The sequence below is a fragment of the Dreissena polymorpha genome, chromosome 3, assembly GCF_020536995.1.
Source record: "Dreissena polymorpha isolate Duluth1 chromosome 3, UMN_Dpol_1.0, whole genome shotgun sequence".
NCBI classification, from domain to species: Eukaryota; Metazoa; Mollusca; class Bivalvia; order Myida; family Dreissenidae; genus Dreissena; species Dreissena polymorpha.
The window spans coordinates 30,896,755-30,911,541 of NC_068357.1; the positions used below are offsets into that span (position 1 = coordinate 30,896,755).

The 14,787-nt window shown below is 34.1% G+C and overlaps 2 protein-coding genes and 1 non-coding gene across 3 annotated transcripts in view; 1 reads left to right on the forward strand and 2 right to left on the reverse strand.

Moving 5' to 3' along the window:
* Positions 1-3,549: 3,549 nt before the first annotated feature.
* LOC127872125 (tyrosine-protein kinase CSK-like) lies at positions 3,550-7,128 on the reverse strand. The gene is made up of 6 exons (XM_052415451.1): positions 7,057-7,128; positions 5,307-5,493; positions 4,910-5,029; positions 4,505-4,659; positions 3,951-4,073; positions 3,550-3,708 (listed from the first exon to the last, which is right to left on the reverse strand). The coding sequence occupies exons 1-6, from the start codon at positions 7,126-7,128 to the stop codon at positions 3,550-3,552; spliced, it is 816 nt and encodes a 271-aa protein (XP_052271411.1).
* LOC127873517 (uncharacterized) overlaps positions 5,749-14,787 on the reverse strand; it is a 73,924-nt gene continuing 64,885 nt past the window's right edge. Inside the window, exons 9-22 of the mRNA XM_052417399.1 lie at positions 14,464-14,578; positions 12,491-12,598; positions 11,886-12,094; positions 11,185-11,351; positions 10,610-10,751; positions 9,954-10,138; positions 9,378-9,549; positions 9,072-9,195; positions 8,505-8,684; positions 8,266-8,302; positions 7,867-7,991; positions 7,349-7,514; positions 7,057-7,110; positions 5,749-5,839 (exon numbers count right to left, since the gene is read on the reverse strand). Coding sequence (XP_052273359.1) covers positions 7,401-7,514; positions 7,867-7,991; positions 8,266-8,302; positions 8,505-8,684; positions 9,072-9,195; positions 9,378-9,549; positions 9,954-10,138; positions 10,610-10,751; positions 11,185-11,351; positions 11,886-12,094; positions 12,491-12,598; positions 14,464-14,578 — 1,678 coding nt within the window. The 3' untranslated portion in view covers positions 5,749-5,839; positions 7,057-7,110; positions 7,349-7,400. The remainder of the gene's footprint in view (positions 5,840-7,056; positions 7,111-7,348; positions 7,515-7,866; positions 7,992-8,265; positions 8,303-8,504; positions 8,685-9,071; positions 9,196-9,377; positions 9,550-9,953; positions 10,139-10,609; positions 10,752-11,184; positions 11,352-11,885; positions 12,095-12,490; positions 12,599-14,463; positions 14,579-14,787) is intronic.
* Positions 6,194-6,275, forward strand: Trnas-aga (transfer RNA serine (anticodon AGA)). The gene has a single exon. It is a non-coding gene; the product is annotated as a tRNA-Ser (tRNA).

Genomic DNA, 14,787 nt, shown 5'->3' on the forward strand with positions numbered 1-14,787 from the left:
ATGCGAATGTGACGATAAGTACTTCAACGTCCCTAAATTCTACAGCTGTTATCAGTTGTGACGTGGGTTTCAACTTAAAAGGACAAGTGTCATCACGTGTACTACAACTGGATGGAGTGATAATGTTACATGTTCACAGATTGGTAAGCAATATATATATATATATATATATATATATATATATATGTGGTGTTTTTATATAATTAATTTTGCTTAATTAAACAATTGTTTTTGACACAAAAATAAAATACATATGACTTTGTTACAACCACATCTAAAAACATGTTTAAAAGTATGATACCGACTGGCACATATCCATACATGCAACTAAAATACATTACAAAAAATCTGAAGAAAAGCACTGACCTCATTAAATTTACGTATGCAATTATTTTTTTATATGTATGCGAACATGTTATATCCCTTTACTGATTTTCTTAGATTGTGGAAAGATGGATGTTTCAAAAGGAAGAGTAATCGGCACATATACAAATTATGGGGCTGTAATTGAAGTGGAGTGTAGTACCGGATATTTTATTCAGGGTGATAACAAACTAACATGCCAAGGCAAAGGTCAATGGAGCGATAACCCAATATGTGTCATTCAAAGTAAGCATTATATGTTCAATTTGAAAACTTCAAAAATATGAGCGGAATTAAGTTGTATTTTTCGAATTAAACGAGTCCATAAATGGCAAAATAAAATGCAACTTTAACAATGCAAAAAAAGATACCATCTACCAATTAAATTTTAATTCGGTTGTATTAATATTGTAAACCTTTTTATTGCTTTTGAATTACACTTAACCTTTTATATTTTGTGTCACAATATATATATATATATATATATATATATATATATATATATATATATATATATATATATATATATATATATGTTATAAGATAATGTCTAGAGAATTGATAATCGACCCTGAGCCTCTCAGATTAGTTGGCGTCGTACTTCAACACGACTGAATTATTGCACATCGCCACATCGTCAACGCAACAAAGTTAGATATTGGGCTTCTGGAATATGATCTCGTAAATGCTTCTCAAAGCCACGACATTCAGAAATTTAGACACAACACTGGGCTAGCAATTACATAAAAACCAAAATGAGTCATCACAACTTAAAGCGTAGACACTCATGTCTGGAACAAAATTATTTACAGTACACACAGCGCAGACACTGTATTGTGGTAGGGCAGTAGTAGTTAAAACGTCGAGATCGCAGTTTAGTCGAGAATACAGGAAGAGGGAACTCCGTGACGTAACGCAACGTGAGCACCGAGGATTATGAAAACAATGAAAACTCTTAGAACGGGGTGAAAACGCCGCGTTGACGCGAAAAAACCCCTCAGATATCATGAACCCGGTTCGATGTTTGACGTTGTTTTGATTTCTTTGAGAACATTAACATGCTTACTACGACAATCGGCATGTTCTAGAAACTTACTTTATGGCTTAGGCAAGTATACCAGTACAGTGTATCGGGGGCTGAACGTAGATGTATGTCGCCGTTTATATGTGTTCACGATAGTGATAGCGCCTATGGCTGCACATGTACCTGATTTTCATCGTTATGTTTTATTTATTAAGAAATAGAAATAGAGAACGACAACTTCATGATTATGTTATATATTTTATTATAGTATTATAGCTAAAAATGAAGTGATTACACAATGAGAACGTGCTACAAACTGCGAAGCTGAATAAAACACAACTTAAGCCAGCAGGTTACGAAGACGATTGTGAAGTAAACTGAGAAATAAACTCATAAAATGGTTAATTACGCGTGTGCAGAAAAACAAACATATCAGACGTCTCGCTAAACGCAGTCCAATTAATATTTGTAAATAGTCTTGCATGCGTGTTGCATTGTAAGATAATGTTGTAGAGTAACATACTCGTTTTAGTGTAACATGAATGTTAGTGCATTTGTTACGTATGACATTACTATTACTGCTAGGTATAAATATTCAGTCTTACATAACAATTACTGCGAAGCTTTAATGATTTAGCGTAACATAAATGGTTTATTGTAATATAGATTTAGTACAAACACACACTTAAGTGTAAACTTAGCAATAATGTGTAACAATAATATTTAGTTCTACATCAGGTGCTATGTTTTAGATGTATTCTCAATATTAACGGTTACGGTTAAAACAATTATTTGTCTTGTTTTTTTTTCATTCCTTTAAAAAACATTCCCTACAACACACAACCACACTTGGCCTCTCAAATGCATAAAATACTAATCACTTTTATATTAAATAAAATGCCATAATAATCAAACTGAATACTATAATTTTATAATCCAAAAGAACAATTTTTTTTATCAAAACAAGTTCTTCTTAAATGAGTAATAAAGGATTTCTTCAAAAATGCCGAGATGTTAGCGCAATTTACCCCCATAAGTAAAATTATGTAACAAAACAATGTAAACGTATATTTAAACATCATCAGATAGCATATAACCAAAAAGAATGAACAAATTTCAAATATGAAGCCATGCTGTAACAAAATCTTCACGTTCACACTCGTTTCATTTGAACATTAGTTACATAGTTACCGACAACGCATGCACAAACAAGGCTATATCATATATTAGTATGAAATTATATGAAAGGCATATATTTTCAAACAACGTTTCTTCTATACTTTCTTTTCTAATTCCGGTAGTTCATATCATGAGTGTTAATATAAATGATTGAGTCTGTAGAAATACTCTTGCACCAATACAATCACTCTGTTAGCGCTTATAGTAGTAGTAGTCATCGCCAGGGGAGGCAACAAACATGGTGTCCAACTCGTTTCTGATTTTACCAAATGTTGGTCTCTTCTTTGGTTGATAAGCCCAGCATTTGGTCATCACGCCGTACCACCTGAATAACCAAGAAATCACCTTAACGTATCGTCAATGTTCTTCTCATACCATGCTTTCTTATCAGAACCCAAACTGAATACTTACAGTAGTGGTCATAATATATTATTATAAATTCCTACCGCATGTGTAAGCAAAATACCAATGATAACTATTTTTATCATTACGCAACTCAATATTCAATCAGATATAAAAATGTACGCCTATCATGAAATCTCCCTGAGCACACAACATAAAGAAACATTATGTTTAATATGAGATAATAAGCAAAAATGTTAACACCACATAAATAAAGGAACAAATAACACAAACAATGACGATGTACGAACACTTCATCGCAATGCTCCGGTTTCTGCAGAAGAATACCCTTTTTCAGTCTGTCTGGAAGATCTCGGCTTCTCACGTTCTCGTAAGGGGTCTCTCCTGATGATGAAAGTACACTCACGACATTGGCGAGGTAAATATTGACATAAAACAGTCTTGTATACAATGTGTTTTTGTAATCATTAAACGTTCGCATGTGATAGTGCATGAGTTTTTATTTGACTATATACCTTGAAAGTATTGATTTGATTCGTGTTATCATTTAGGTGAATAAAATATGTGCGCAATGCATTAATGTTTCTACAACCAAATTTAATTCTACACACAATTTACAGTTAACTTGGTTTTATCCGCATAATAGGCAAGTTAGTTGCCTTACCCATAGAAAACACTTCCCAGAGGACCACACCAAACGACCACACGTCACTTTTCTCGTCTGCATCTTTCGTTACCGCCATGCACTCGGGCGCCATCCACTTGATTGGAATTCTCTCCTTTGATGAAAGCACAAATATTGTTTTTAATACCAATGGAACTAAAATTACAAATCAGAAATACAAATTAACAAATGTATGTCAATAAAAAAAGCAAAATCCACTTAAGAGTCATACATAGAATAAATAGCAAACCCATAATTTAGGATAACATGCTATGTGGACATTAGAGTATCTTGTATTACAAACGACTGTTGTTCGAAATAGTGTTGCTCATGACGATCCCCCGTTGTTTTGCTCACCTTTTTGCCGTTCTCTGCATCCCCGTCATACTCTTCTTCCGGTTGCGGGCCAAATCCATAGATCTTCACTTCGTTCAAGTAGGTCAGCAGGATGTTTCGTGCCGCCAGACGTCGGTGAGTAATCTTGAAACAATAAGCGCAATTAGTAATTAAATGTTCGATTTCGATTAATTGGGTCACATTAAGAAGCGACAATGTTAAGAGACAATACATTTACTGGTTGTGTACGTCCTCACACATCGTATACCACTTTGGAACAAATACATAATATTTTATGACAATAATGCATATAGATTTCATAATAAAATCATTTAAAAAATGGTTTCCAAACAACGGAACGACACATCAAATTAAGAGATGCGTCAATATAATACCGATAATTCCCTAGATCGCATATATAAGGCTCCATATAATAAAATGATTTGAGTTACCATCAACTTCATATCAGTTTTGCTCTGGACCGTAATATTGTATGTAATAAACAAGTATTATATAAACTTTTCTTGATCTTATTGTTTACTGCATATCCCGTTAGCTATATTTCTTTGCAATACCCCTTTTCCAGCCAGGTACTCCATGCCCTTGGCGATGTCGAGTCCTATACGGAAGAGCGTTTCCTCGATCGCTGTGGTAACGTTGGACTTTTGTTGGACCAGATACTCTTTCAATGTACCGTTCTCACAGTACTCGTAGAGGATAAAAGGTCCCACTTAAACGCATGAATACCTATGTTACGCACACGACATTAAGTGTTCATGTGAGAACATGTCATCGAATGTGTAGATCAATCTTTGGAGAAATAACTATCAATCAGTCTGCTTTACAAAAGAAAAACTCGATTATTTTAACTCAATTGCAAGAATTAATTATATAATTGACCTTACAAGAGTAGACTGCAGTTCTAACCATGGCGGTGTGTACATCCAAACAAGCAGGCGAAATGTTTTAACATTACTTACTGTTCTTGTCATCGAGGACAGATCCCAGATACTTCAACACATTTGGATGGTCTCCAATCTTTTCGGATGAAAAGTTGATCTTCGCCTTCATGAGGAACTCATCTTTTGTGGCGTAGTTTTCTATATCAACATATAAGATACATACATAACATTATTGTTACAATACAAATTATTACTATTTTAACAATTTAAATAATAACCTTTCATTATGTAATTACGTCATGGTTTCTACGCTTAGAGATTTGGAAAGATTTATTTTGTTCCGGTTCATGAGCTACTTATAACAAGAACACTTGCAACGCCACTAAAACCACTTATGCTTCAGTTCATTTGTAAAGCGGTTCTGATTATTTGACTAAAAATTAAACTTCAAACATTAATGAAATAATAGGCACACCTTTGAGTGTTTTTGCCACAACAGTATTTCCCTGATACTTGGCTTTGTAGATGTGAGCAAAGTGCCCGGACTTGATTACCGACTCGAACACAATATCCTTGCGACTAAGGACCGACTTGGATGCATACAAGTCCATACCACCGTACAGGTACAGTTCTTCGGCGGCCATTGACTTTGCTCGATGGTTCTGATATAATAATTGGTATCAGTCAGATGCAGTATCAGTTTTAAACCTATTAATAATTACAACACCACATGCCACCAAAGGAAAACACATGATACATATTGTTGAACATCATTGTTGACAATAAAAAAGCAACATGCATTCGTAATTCTACTGTATTTACTTTATAGACATATACCCACATTATAAGATGGGTTACTGTGTTCCTGGCCTCCGAACATACGGCTTTGTCGAACTCTCTGCGTCATCCTTCTACCAATCTTTCGCGCGCGTTCAGCAGGTCGGATCACTCCGCGGCGGATGAGTATCACCATCACCACAGCAACGATGACAACAACAACCAATACCACTGTGTGATAAGTTCATACCATTTAAATCACGCATGTACATATTAATACAATTAAAACAAGATGACTAACATATGTTTCGTATAATTTCTGGTAATACCCTGGCACTATTTATAAAACTTCCTAATTCATATATAGAATGCATTAGTAGCCTTGCAATGATGTATTAAGTCGACAAGTACGTTACGTTATACAGACTTAACAAGCTAAATAGCTAACCACTGTTAATTAAAGTCATGAGAAAAGTTAACTTTCGACATTATCGGATAGAGATTGGCAAAACAACGGGTTCATTAAGGTAGCGCACCTCTAATGATTTCCCGCGATTTCTTCGAAGGTTGAAGAGCCTACTATTAGGTGCCGTAGCCTAGTGGTTAAGGCGATAGACTAGAAATCTTTTGGGATATTCCCGCGCAGGTTCGAATCCTGCCGGCGACGTATACTTTTTTGCGACGCGTTTTATTTATTTCCTAACGTAATTTGATTTAATATGGCATATAAGCTATATTTATTGTTAAATATGTTGCAATTTTTATGCACATTCTTCAATTATTAAAATTAAAACAACGTTATGGCGAAATTGGGTGATTTACTGTTGAAAATACGAACCATGCATGTTGCATTTTTATTTTTATTTCAAAAAGTAAACGGTAAATCTTTCTATTTCTTGGTATTTTTGCTGTATATAGTGTTTCTATAAAAACTAAGTTTAAAATATGACTTAAATGATACTATTTTGAATTTTATGACACTTTGCTTTTAACCGACCCCATTTTTACTTGGCTGAAATCACTTACATTTCATGGCGCTCTTCCATAGATAAAAATTTGTAAAAAATAAATGTCTGTAAAAGAATGCTTATGTCATCTTGTTTAAACGTTAAACACCTTTACAGCATCTGTACACACCAACTGCATGTCCATATTTGGAAATTTGAATGAATTATGGAACTTTTATATACCCCAGGGGTGAAAATAAACTGGACAAAAGCCGAGCGTGGGGGTGGTTTTGAAAAAATCGGTATATTTTTTTAAAAAGCATGGAAAGCCTACCTACAAATTTGCATGTAGTTCAGTGAAATGATGCTGATTAAGAAAATAATTAATTAGATTATATTTGGATATGTGCCCATTAGAGGTGCGCTACCTTAAATTAAACACTAAATATGCTTTCAGAATAGCGAATTCTTATCACGGAATTGGTAAAACGCCATTCTTACCAACAACAGCTCCAACAATCCCACCAGTTGAGGCACCAGCGCTCGCTTGCTTCTCTGAAATACGAAAATCATTCCTGTTAAAAAAACGTGTTTGTTTCGGGGTAAAATACTCTCATATAGGTATTATGAGGCATTCCTTCCTTCATGCATTTTGCTTGGCGTAGATTATTTTGGTAAGTAAACAATGACTACAATAAAAGACACGTTATTTGAAAACACGTTCAAATCTAATTTGAAGACCCATTTCCTACAATTTTAAACCTTCATTGAGTTAATTGTCTGATGTACACACCTGTCCGTGTGACAACTGCAAGATCCGTTTCCTGAGCACTGCCTCCCCGTGATTAAATGTTCAAGCCCAGAGTGTACTCAGTCTCCGGGTCGAGTCCCAGAATGTCGAAAAACGTGCTGGTACCTGGCGTATAGAACGTGTGTAGTACTTCCTGACCGATCGCGTTCTGTAATACATGTTCACGTTGCTATGCCATTATTGAAGTTATATTTTTGCCACTGCAGGTGTATCATGCAAAACGTTGTTGTGGTAACAGCCAAACTATTAAATGCGTCGCCTTGTCTTGAATTTTTAATATAAATAAGATATACTAAATATATAAATATCCACATGTTTTGTTGGTTGATTTAAAAACATTCAGGAAATATAACACATATAACACGCAAATGCCTTTGTAAAGCACAGTCGTAAAACAGAAACATATAAAAACAATATAAAAAATATAAACATATTCCTGACACATTGGAACAATCTTTGCTGCCTTGTATTTAAATATTGTAAATGGTGTATCAACTGACCTTCCGCGATAGGATGATCAGAATGTCCGCCCTTCCATAGCAGGATTCTCTTGTAGGCAGGTCCCATTCCAGTCTGAAACCAGTCGGTGACTTGTTCACCACTCGCAAGTTCTGAGGGCCGTTGTCTAAAGAAATAAATTTCAGTAAAATAAATTAGCAAATGAAAGCATGTTATCACTTAAGATTCAGTATTAATAAAAATATAATTATGATTGAATAGCTTTCAAACTTGTTTTTTAATATCAATGTGTAAGCATATCGACAAAATCTTCCCTTCAACGTTCAACGTGTATCTTTAGGCATATATCGTATTTAAAGATCAAGTAATCGATTTATTATCGTTCGATATTGCACCGAATGAAACTTAACATTGGGGGATTGAGCTAAGCAGGCACTCACATTTCTCCAGACCTTGAAGGCTGTTTATTCTACCAATCTGTAATACCAAATATACTTTGATTTAAAATCAACGAACTATCATTTTTGAAATGTAGTTGGCTTATTAGGTTATACATTTTGAAGATCCAAAATTTAAATGCAAATATTTATCACAAAATTGTGCAATGTATCTGTCAATAGGTTGGCAAAAACATTGTTTAGAGTATTCCATTGTAGAACTTGATTAATTTTATACATACATTGAAGGATGTCGTTGTTGAGAGCATGGCCTGGTTAAAGGCAGAGACCTCCACCATGGCGGTGGCCGTGTCAAGTTCAGACTTGGCGACGGTCAGCCAGCAGTTGTCCAAGTAGAGGGTCTGGTCTGGCAGGAAACACACATCGTCAACAGGCTTACAGAACGGGTTCGTAAGGTCCGTCTGAAAGATACGTGTACTAAAGGGGTGCATGGAATATTAAACGTGTTTTCTGTGTAAATTCCATAACATGACACTGATTGAAAGGACTACACAGCAGTAATTTCATACACATATAACAAATTAATACACATAACTGCAATATGTCATATGTTATATGAAGATATTCATAGCAAAATACAGTTGTAGGCACTTATTATGTGTACGTTCGAAGCCTTAACTGTTCAATATGTGTTATTTATGGATTTGCCGCCGTTTTTACAGTACATGTGTAGACATATTACTTCTTTAAGTAACCGCGCATCTTCTAATGCAACTTTATCCGACATCAGCAGTTTTAGGTAAAAACTAACAACAGGTGTAAACAATTTTAAAATATTACCCGCTTACCTGCATGCTTGCGGCTGTAAAATTACTGTACATTTCCTTGGTAGCTCCAGTCTGCGGCTTCACAATAACCTTAAAACCAATCTTATAAACTCCACTGCTACTGTCCGAGGCTGCAAATGTTATCCTGAACACAAAATACATTTTATGTTTTAATCATCTTGATCGTGTATATTCGACACAATAATATGCTTATGCATCAATAAACCAATATATACAAGCGGATTTATTCGAACAATTAAAGTGTTTGGTTCACAGTTTATTATGCGAATACCCAATTAATGCCTGCTAATTGGAATAATAACGCACTTAGAGCTGAAATTGTACGGTCCGTCAGCAACATTTCGTTTCAATCCATAGTCTTTTCCTGTAAGGTTCGTCTGTAGTATTGGCGGAGTGCCGTCTATTTTTACCACGGTGCTGTCGGCCTTTGTGTTACCCATGATATCTGTTGCCCGAATCCAAACACGTAGCTTGTCCCCTATCACCGACAAGAAGGTCACATATAGTGAAACAATGAACAATATTGCTGTTTAAACAATATTATACATTTTATGTCCAACACTTTAACACATACACATGACCAATAACATTCAGGTAGAAATTACAGTTTTGTTCACACATTATACTTGATATATTTACAGCAAGTAATCTGAGTTTATAAATCAGAATTTCTCTTAGCAATCAAAACATGGAATAATTGCCAAACATAATTTAAGTATAATATTGCTATTAGCTCTTTGTACTTTTACTCATTGTGTTAACATTACATATGCTATACCAAAAAATGGCTTCCTAATACATTGTAAAATAAATAAATCTTAAGAACCGTTTTATAAATGATTACATATTACTTTAAAATATACTACATTGTATAGCCACTACCGTCTTCTAGTGCCCTTTGGGCACTATAAGATTCCTTCAGTGGTATTAGTTGCCAACCGGAAGTGGGTTCGTTCTTATCTACTGTAGGCTGCCACACGATCTCATACTTGACGATACCGTGGAAGTTGGGGATCGCCTTCCTTGTTCGGGGCTCCACGTTGTCATCCAGAGCGTCTGCTACATACCTGTGGAATTTATGTTTAAGATACGTGAATGTATCACTGTTATTCTGATTACTATTCATATGTGTAGAACATTCCATGACAATTTAATGCAACAAAAAAGACATCAGTTGTAACACGTGTCATTTGAAAATCTACAATGCAAATATTCTATTACCATTAGGCATCATAAACTCAACGATCAAGGTTAAGAGTGTGCTGCTATATATTTAAGGTATCCAATCTTTGTCTTTCTACACTATCTATATCCTAAGTCCGTAATCAAGTAAGTCAAGTAATCAACAAATTGCCGTTAAATAATAACCTTGCATTTTCTATATCCCTTTTTTCATCAAACAATTTAAACTCTATCTAACTACAAAATTTTATTTTACGTCTTAAATTTTCATCCGAATAAATGTTGTTTTGTTCATCAAATAAATGATTTTTATTTAAATTTTGCCAACCAAAATATATAATTGATTTATGTATTACTTTTGACTGTATAGAACGCCGTCGTCTTGTATTTCTTTGAACTGAATCGGATACTGCTCGATTTCCCCGAGGAAAAGTCCGTCTTCATGCACGTGGTTTACAAAATAATTCGGCCAAGCAACACTAACTGTCACTTGATTACCTAGAATTGTAAATATGATCTTAACAATGCTCGCATTTAAATAATATGTAAGATATATATATATACATGTATATATATACCAATCCGGTTTCTCATATGCATCATCAGCATTCATACGTCTAAAATATAACTTATATACACTTATAAGTACTATCGCGAATAAATCATCTTTGATGACTTTATATTTATTCATATAATATCCATGATTTATTTTCATGAATTATAATTCTGCATGACTAAGTTTTTATCATATGCTTTTTCCACATTATCACCACAATATTGTTATCAGTGTGGTATGCGAAAGATATTAACTTGATTTTGACATTAAATAGATAAAATATTGTTTTGCCCTTCCCTGAAAAAATAATCTTGTTCAAATCGTAATATTCAATTACCTTTATTATGCCTTATTATATCATTACAAATTACTAACCTGTAACCGCGGGTGTCTGCCATGTGTATCCTGTCTCTTGAACAGCAGACGACACGTACAGTTTGGCGGTCTCATTGTTCAGTGATACAGAGGAGGTGGCGTCGTACAACACAAACTGGCGGGCAACACGAGAATTGTTGGAGAAGTCACGTACCTCCAAGAGTACACTACAAAAATAGTTTTGAAATTTGAAACTTTAAATGCTGAATTTCAAATGTTTGTTGTATTATTACAAAGTGTGCGTATTTAAGACCAATATCAGTGGTGCATATACAGACACACGCAGCAGTGAATAATACTCTTATTATCATAGATTGTTTGTTACTACATAAGTGCACTTAACTTTATGTAATGCTCGATCGCAATGTTAACAGAAGTAAGATCCCTACTTTGAATTGATCGTAAAGTTATCGATACCATATACACTTCTGTTTGGTATAGAATGGATAACGTTCCAAAGGCATAATGAATGGGCATGAATTGATAAGTGTATACATAACTATTAAATTAGTAGTTGTGTTGCAAAATACATCACTGTATTGATAAATGTCTCAACTGATGCCTTTAACGAAACTACTTATTTATTGCAAGGCATATACAATATCGTTAAAACCAATTTCACGTGATCAGCTTTAACTTGCATATAATCAACAACAACACGTACTTTTTTCTCGTGCTGTTAATTCCAAATGTGGCCTCACCTGAACATTCCAGGAGACGTGGGCCTATATTCCGGATATTGAATGGTACCGTTAGTGTTCAGCACTGTGGCATTGAACTCGGGGTTTAAAGGGGTGGTCTCTATCAGGCGTTCGTCCCTGTTCGGCCGAAGTTTAAACACTTCCATATAGTATTCTTGAACCCCAGAGAGTTCGTCAGTCCATCCGAGCCAACGTGATTTAATAGAGTTCTAGAATAATCACATATCATAATAAGCTAATACACTCTGTATATTTTTGTCTTACATGTTTGTATAACGTGTATGTAACATGTTTGAGAAGTTTATTGCCTAAGTTCTATTGTTTAGAAACTAATACAAAAATTAAAAAAAGGTGTATGAAAGTCATGCTAATTGAATTAATATGGTTGTTAGAAATTATAAAGTGTGCGATTAATTCCTCTTGTATCTATATCTCATAATTAAAGTTCGAAACTCGACTTAACTAATTTTACTTTTGCTTAATTGAATTGTTAATTTCCATTAAACAGCAAGCTAGTCAGTCAGATTTCATTGTGCATATATGTTTATAGCAAAGAACAGACGACTTGTAACATAAGCAACAAGTACCAATGATAATGACGTTACCTGAGTGTACACTTCTAGTATGTCTAATATTGTAGAACCATTTGGGCAGAGGCTATTGTCCAGTTCTGAGCAATGCTTTGGGGCTATGAAGTCAAATCGGAACTCAACCTATTTGAGGATATCAATAAACCATCAATAAAACACGTGCGTCGTTGTTAATGCAGACATTTGAAATAAACTTGTTTATAAGAATGTGGCCATCTAGGAAGATTTATAATACTATTGTTTCTTTTTTTTCCCGGTTTTTTCATTCGTGTATTCTATATATGCATTTAAGTGTTTATCCAATATTCAATATTTATCTAATGTTAACTCAACGTTATAAAGTGGTTGGTTTAGTTGCAGAATATTTTTGCCCTGTGTTTAATTATTCGAGTATCTCCATTACATTGATTAAAACTATTGAACGCAGTATGTGTTTTACGAACAAAATGACATAATCTCAAAATCATGATTTACTATGATGTTCAACTGTAACACATTATATGTATAAAGTTTTATTATTACAATATTTAAAGAGCATGTAAATTGATAATACATGTACAGATCTCACATGTACATGTGTTTAAGGTGGAAAACCAATACAACATGAAACTATTCCATTTATTCTGGATTTGGAATAACCAAATGATTAATTCAGAAGTTGTGTTATGCCAAAAAGACTACTAATCAATTCATATTGACAAAAGAGGATAACTACGATTTCAAATTGTCTGGACGGAATACTTTGAAATATGCCCTATTAGTTTCTGCTTTGACCTCAGTTCAAATCTATACTGCTTTACTAACATGCTATGCAAGGGGATGTGTGCGTCAAATGACCAGTACATGTTCATATTACATGTGACAGTTCCTAAAACTATATACAACTATATACTTGGTGATAATAAATGTGGATGAGTTTCGTAAGAAATTTGAAACTTTGTGTTTTATCACAAACATGACGAAACCGATGATCTGCATCATATTAAAAAATATTAATGTAATTTCAAGTCTTCTTCCATACTTTATGAATTGTGTAACTTTAATTTTCCGACATGCAATATGAGGACATTGTCTACTATAATCCCTTCTCAGACATACGCTTTAATTTGATCCATACTCGATTTATTGCTTTTTTTTGTTATATCTTTTTAACATCAAGAACGTGTTCTGTTAATGAAGGAAACGGAGTCGATAGCGTATCCATAACCCTTGGGCGTTTAATGCAATCGAGTTAAAATAAATTGGTTTATATTAATTGTTAACTGTACTTATGTGTATGTATATTGGCTTTACATGGAATATTGTAATCGAGTAATTAATTGTATACACATGGATTATAGCAATGTTGTAAGAACTACGTAAATATTACTCTGATATGTGAACGTTGTAAATGTAATAGTTATATGCAGTATTCAATAACATAAACTAGAGCATGATGTCCATACTGTTACCGAATACACAAAAAAATCTTATTACACTCATATGATATACGCACGGCTGTATATCAAATCAAAAATCCTTATTCAGTATCATACATGACATAAGTGAGTTGACGCTGCATTGATTGTTGAGCATGTGGCAGGCTTCAAAGAATCTTGGTGATATTTGGTCAGACATTATAATCAAAGACATGTTGTCTTTATCGTAGTTTTATCGGCTTGATTTTCAGATTAAATAGGGTAAGGTCGGATTAAATAGTAAACGGGGAAACAATCACAGTGCAACAACATGCTTTAAAACACTAATGTTAACACTTATATAATTTTAATTTGCAATAATATATCTAAAGGTCGTTGAGTTGAATAAAATTATTATTGCAAATTTTCTAATATTACACATATTGAATACTTGTTTTTGCAAAGACTTTTATCACTTCATATTAACCACACAAAATCGAACTCAAATTGAGCTACATTAAAAAAAGCAGTCTATACGTACGATCTGACGTGACGTTATAATGGCACTAAAGTCTTAATTAAAATACGTACAGTCTTGATGACTGACAGCCCCTTGTAGTACTTGATTGCGTAAGGTATGCTGCCCTGGTCAATGTTCAAGAGCTTCTGGAAACCACCGCTTGTAGACCGGAACTGGACAGTTAGCCTGTCGCAAAACATGTGATATCATGAAACAATCCAAACTAACGCTCCGCCCTTTTTAACTTGTAAAAGAGGCATTCATATAGGATGTGTATTATATCAGCTTTAGTATTTCAGTTTTGTTAATCCGATCACCTGTAAGCATATACGTACAACTGATATATTGTTTCGGGTCGTTCATATAATTGATACTGTATACGTCTTAATGCATTT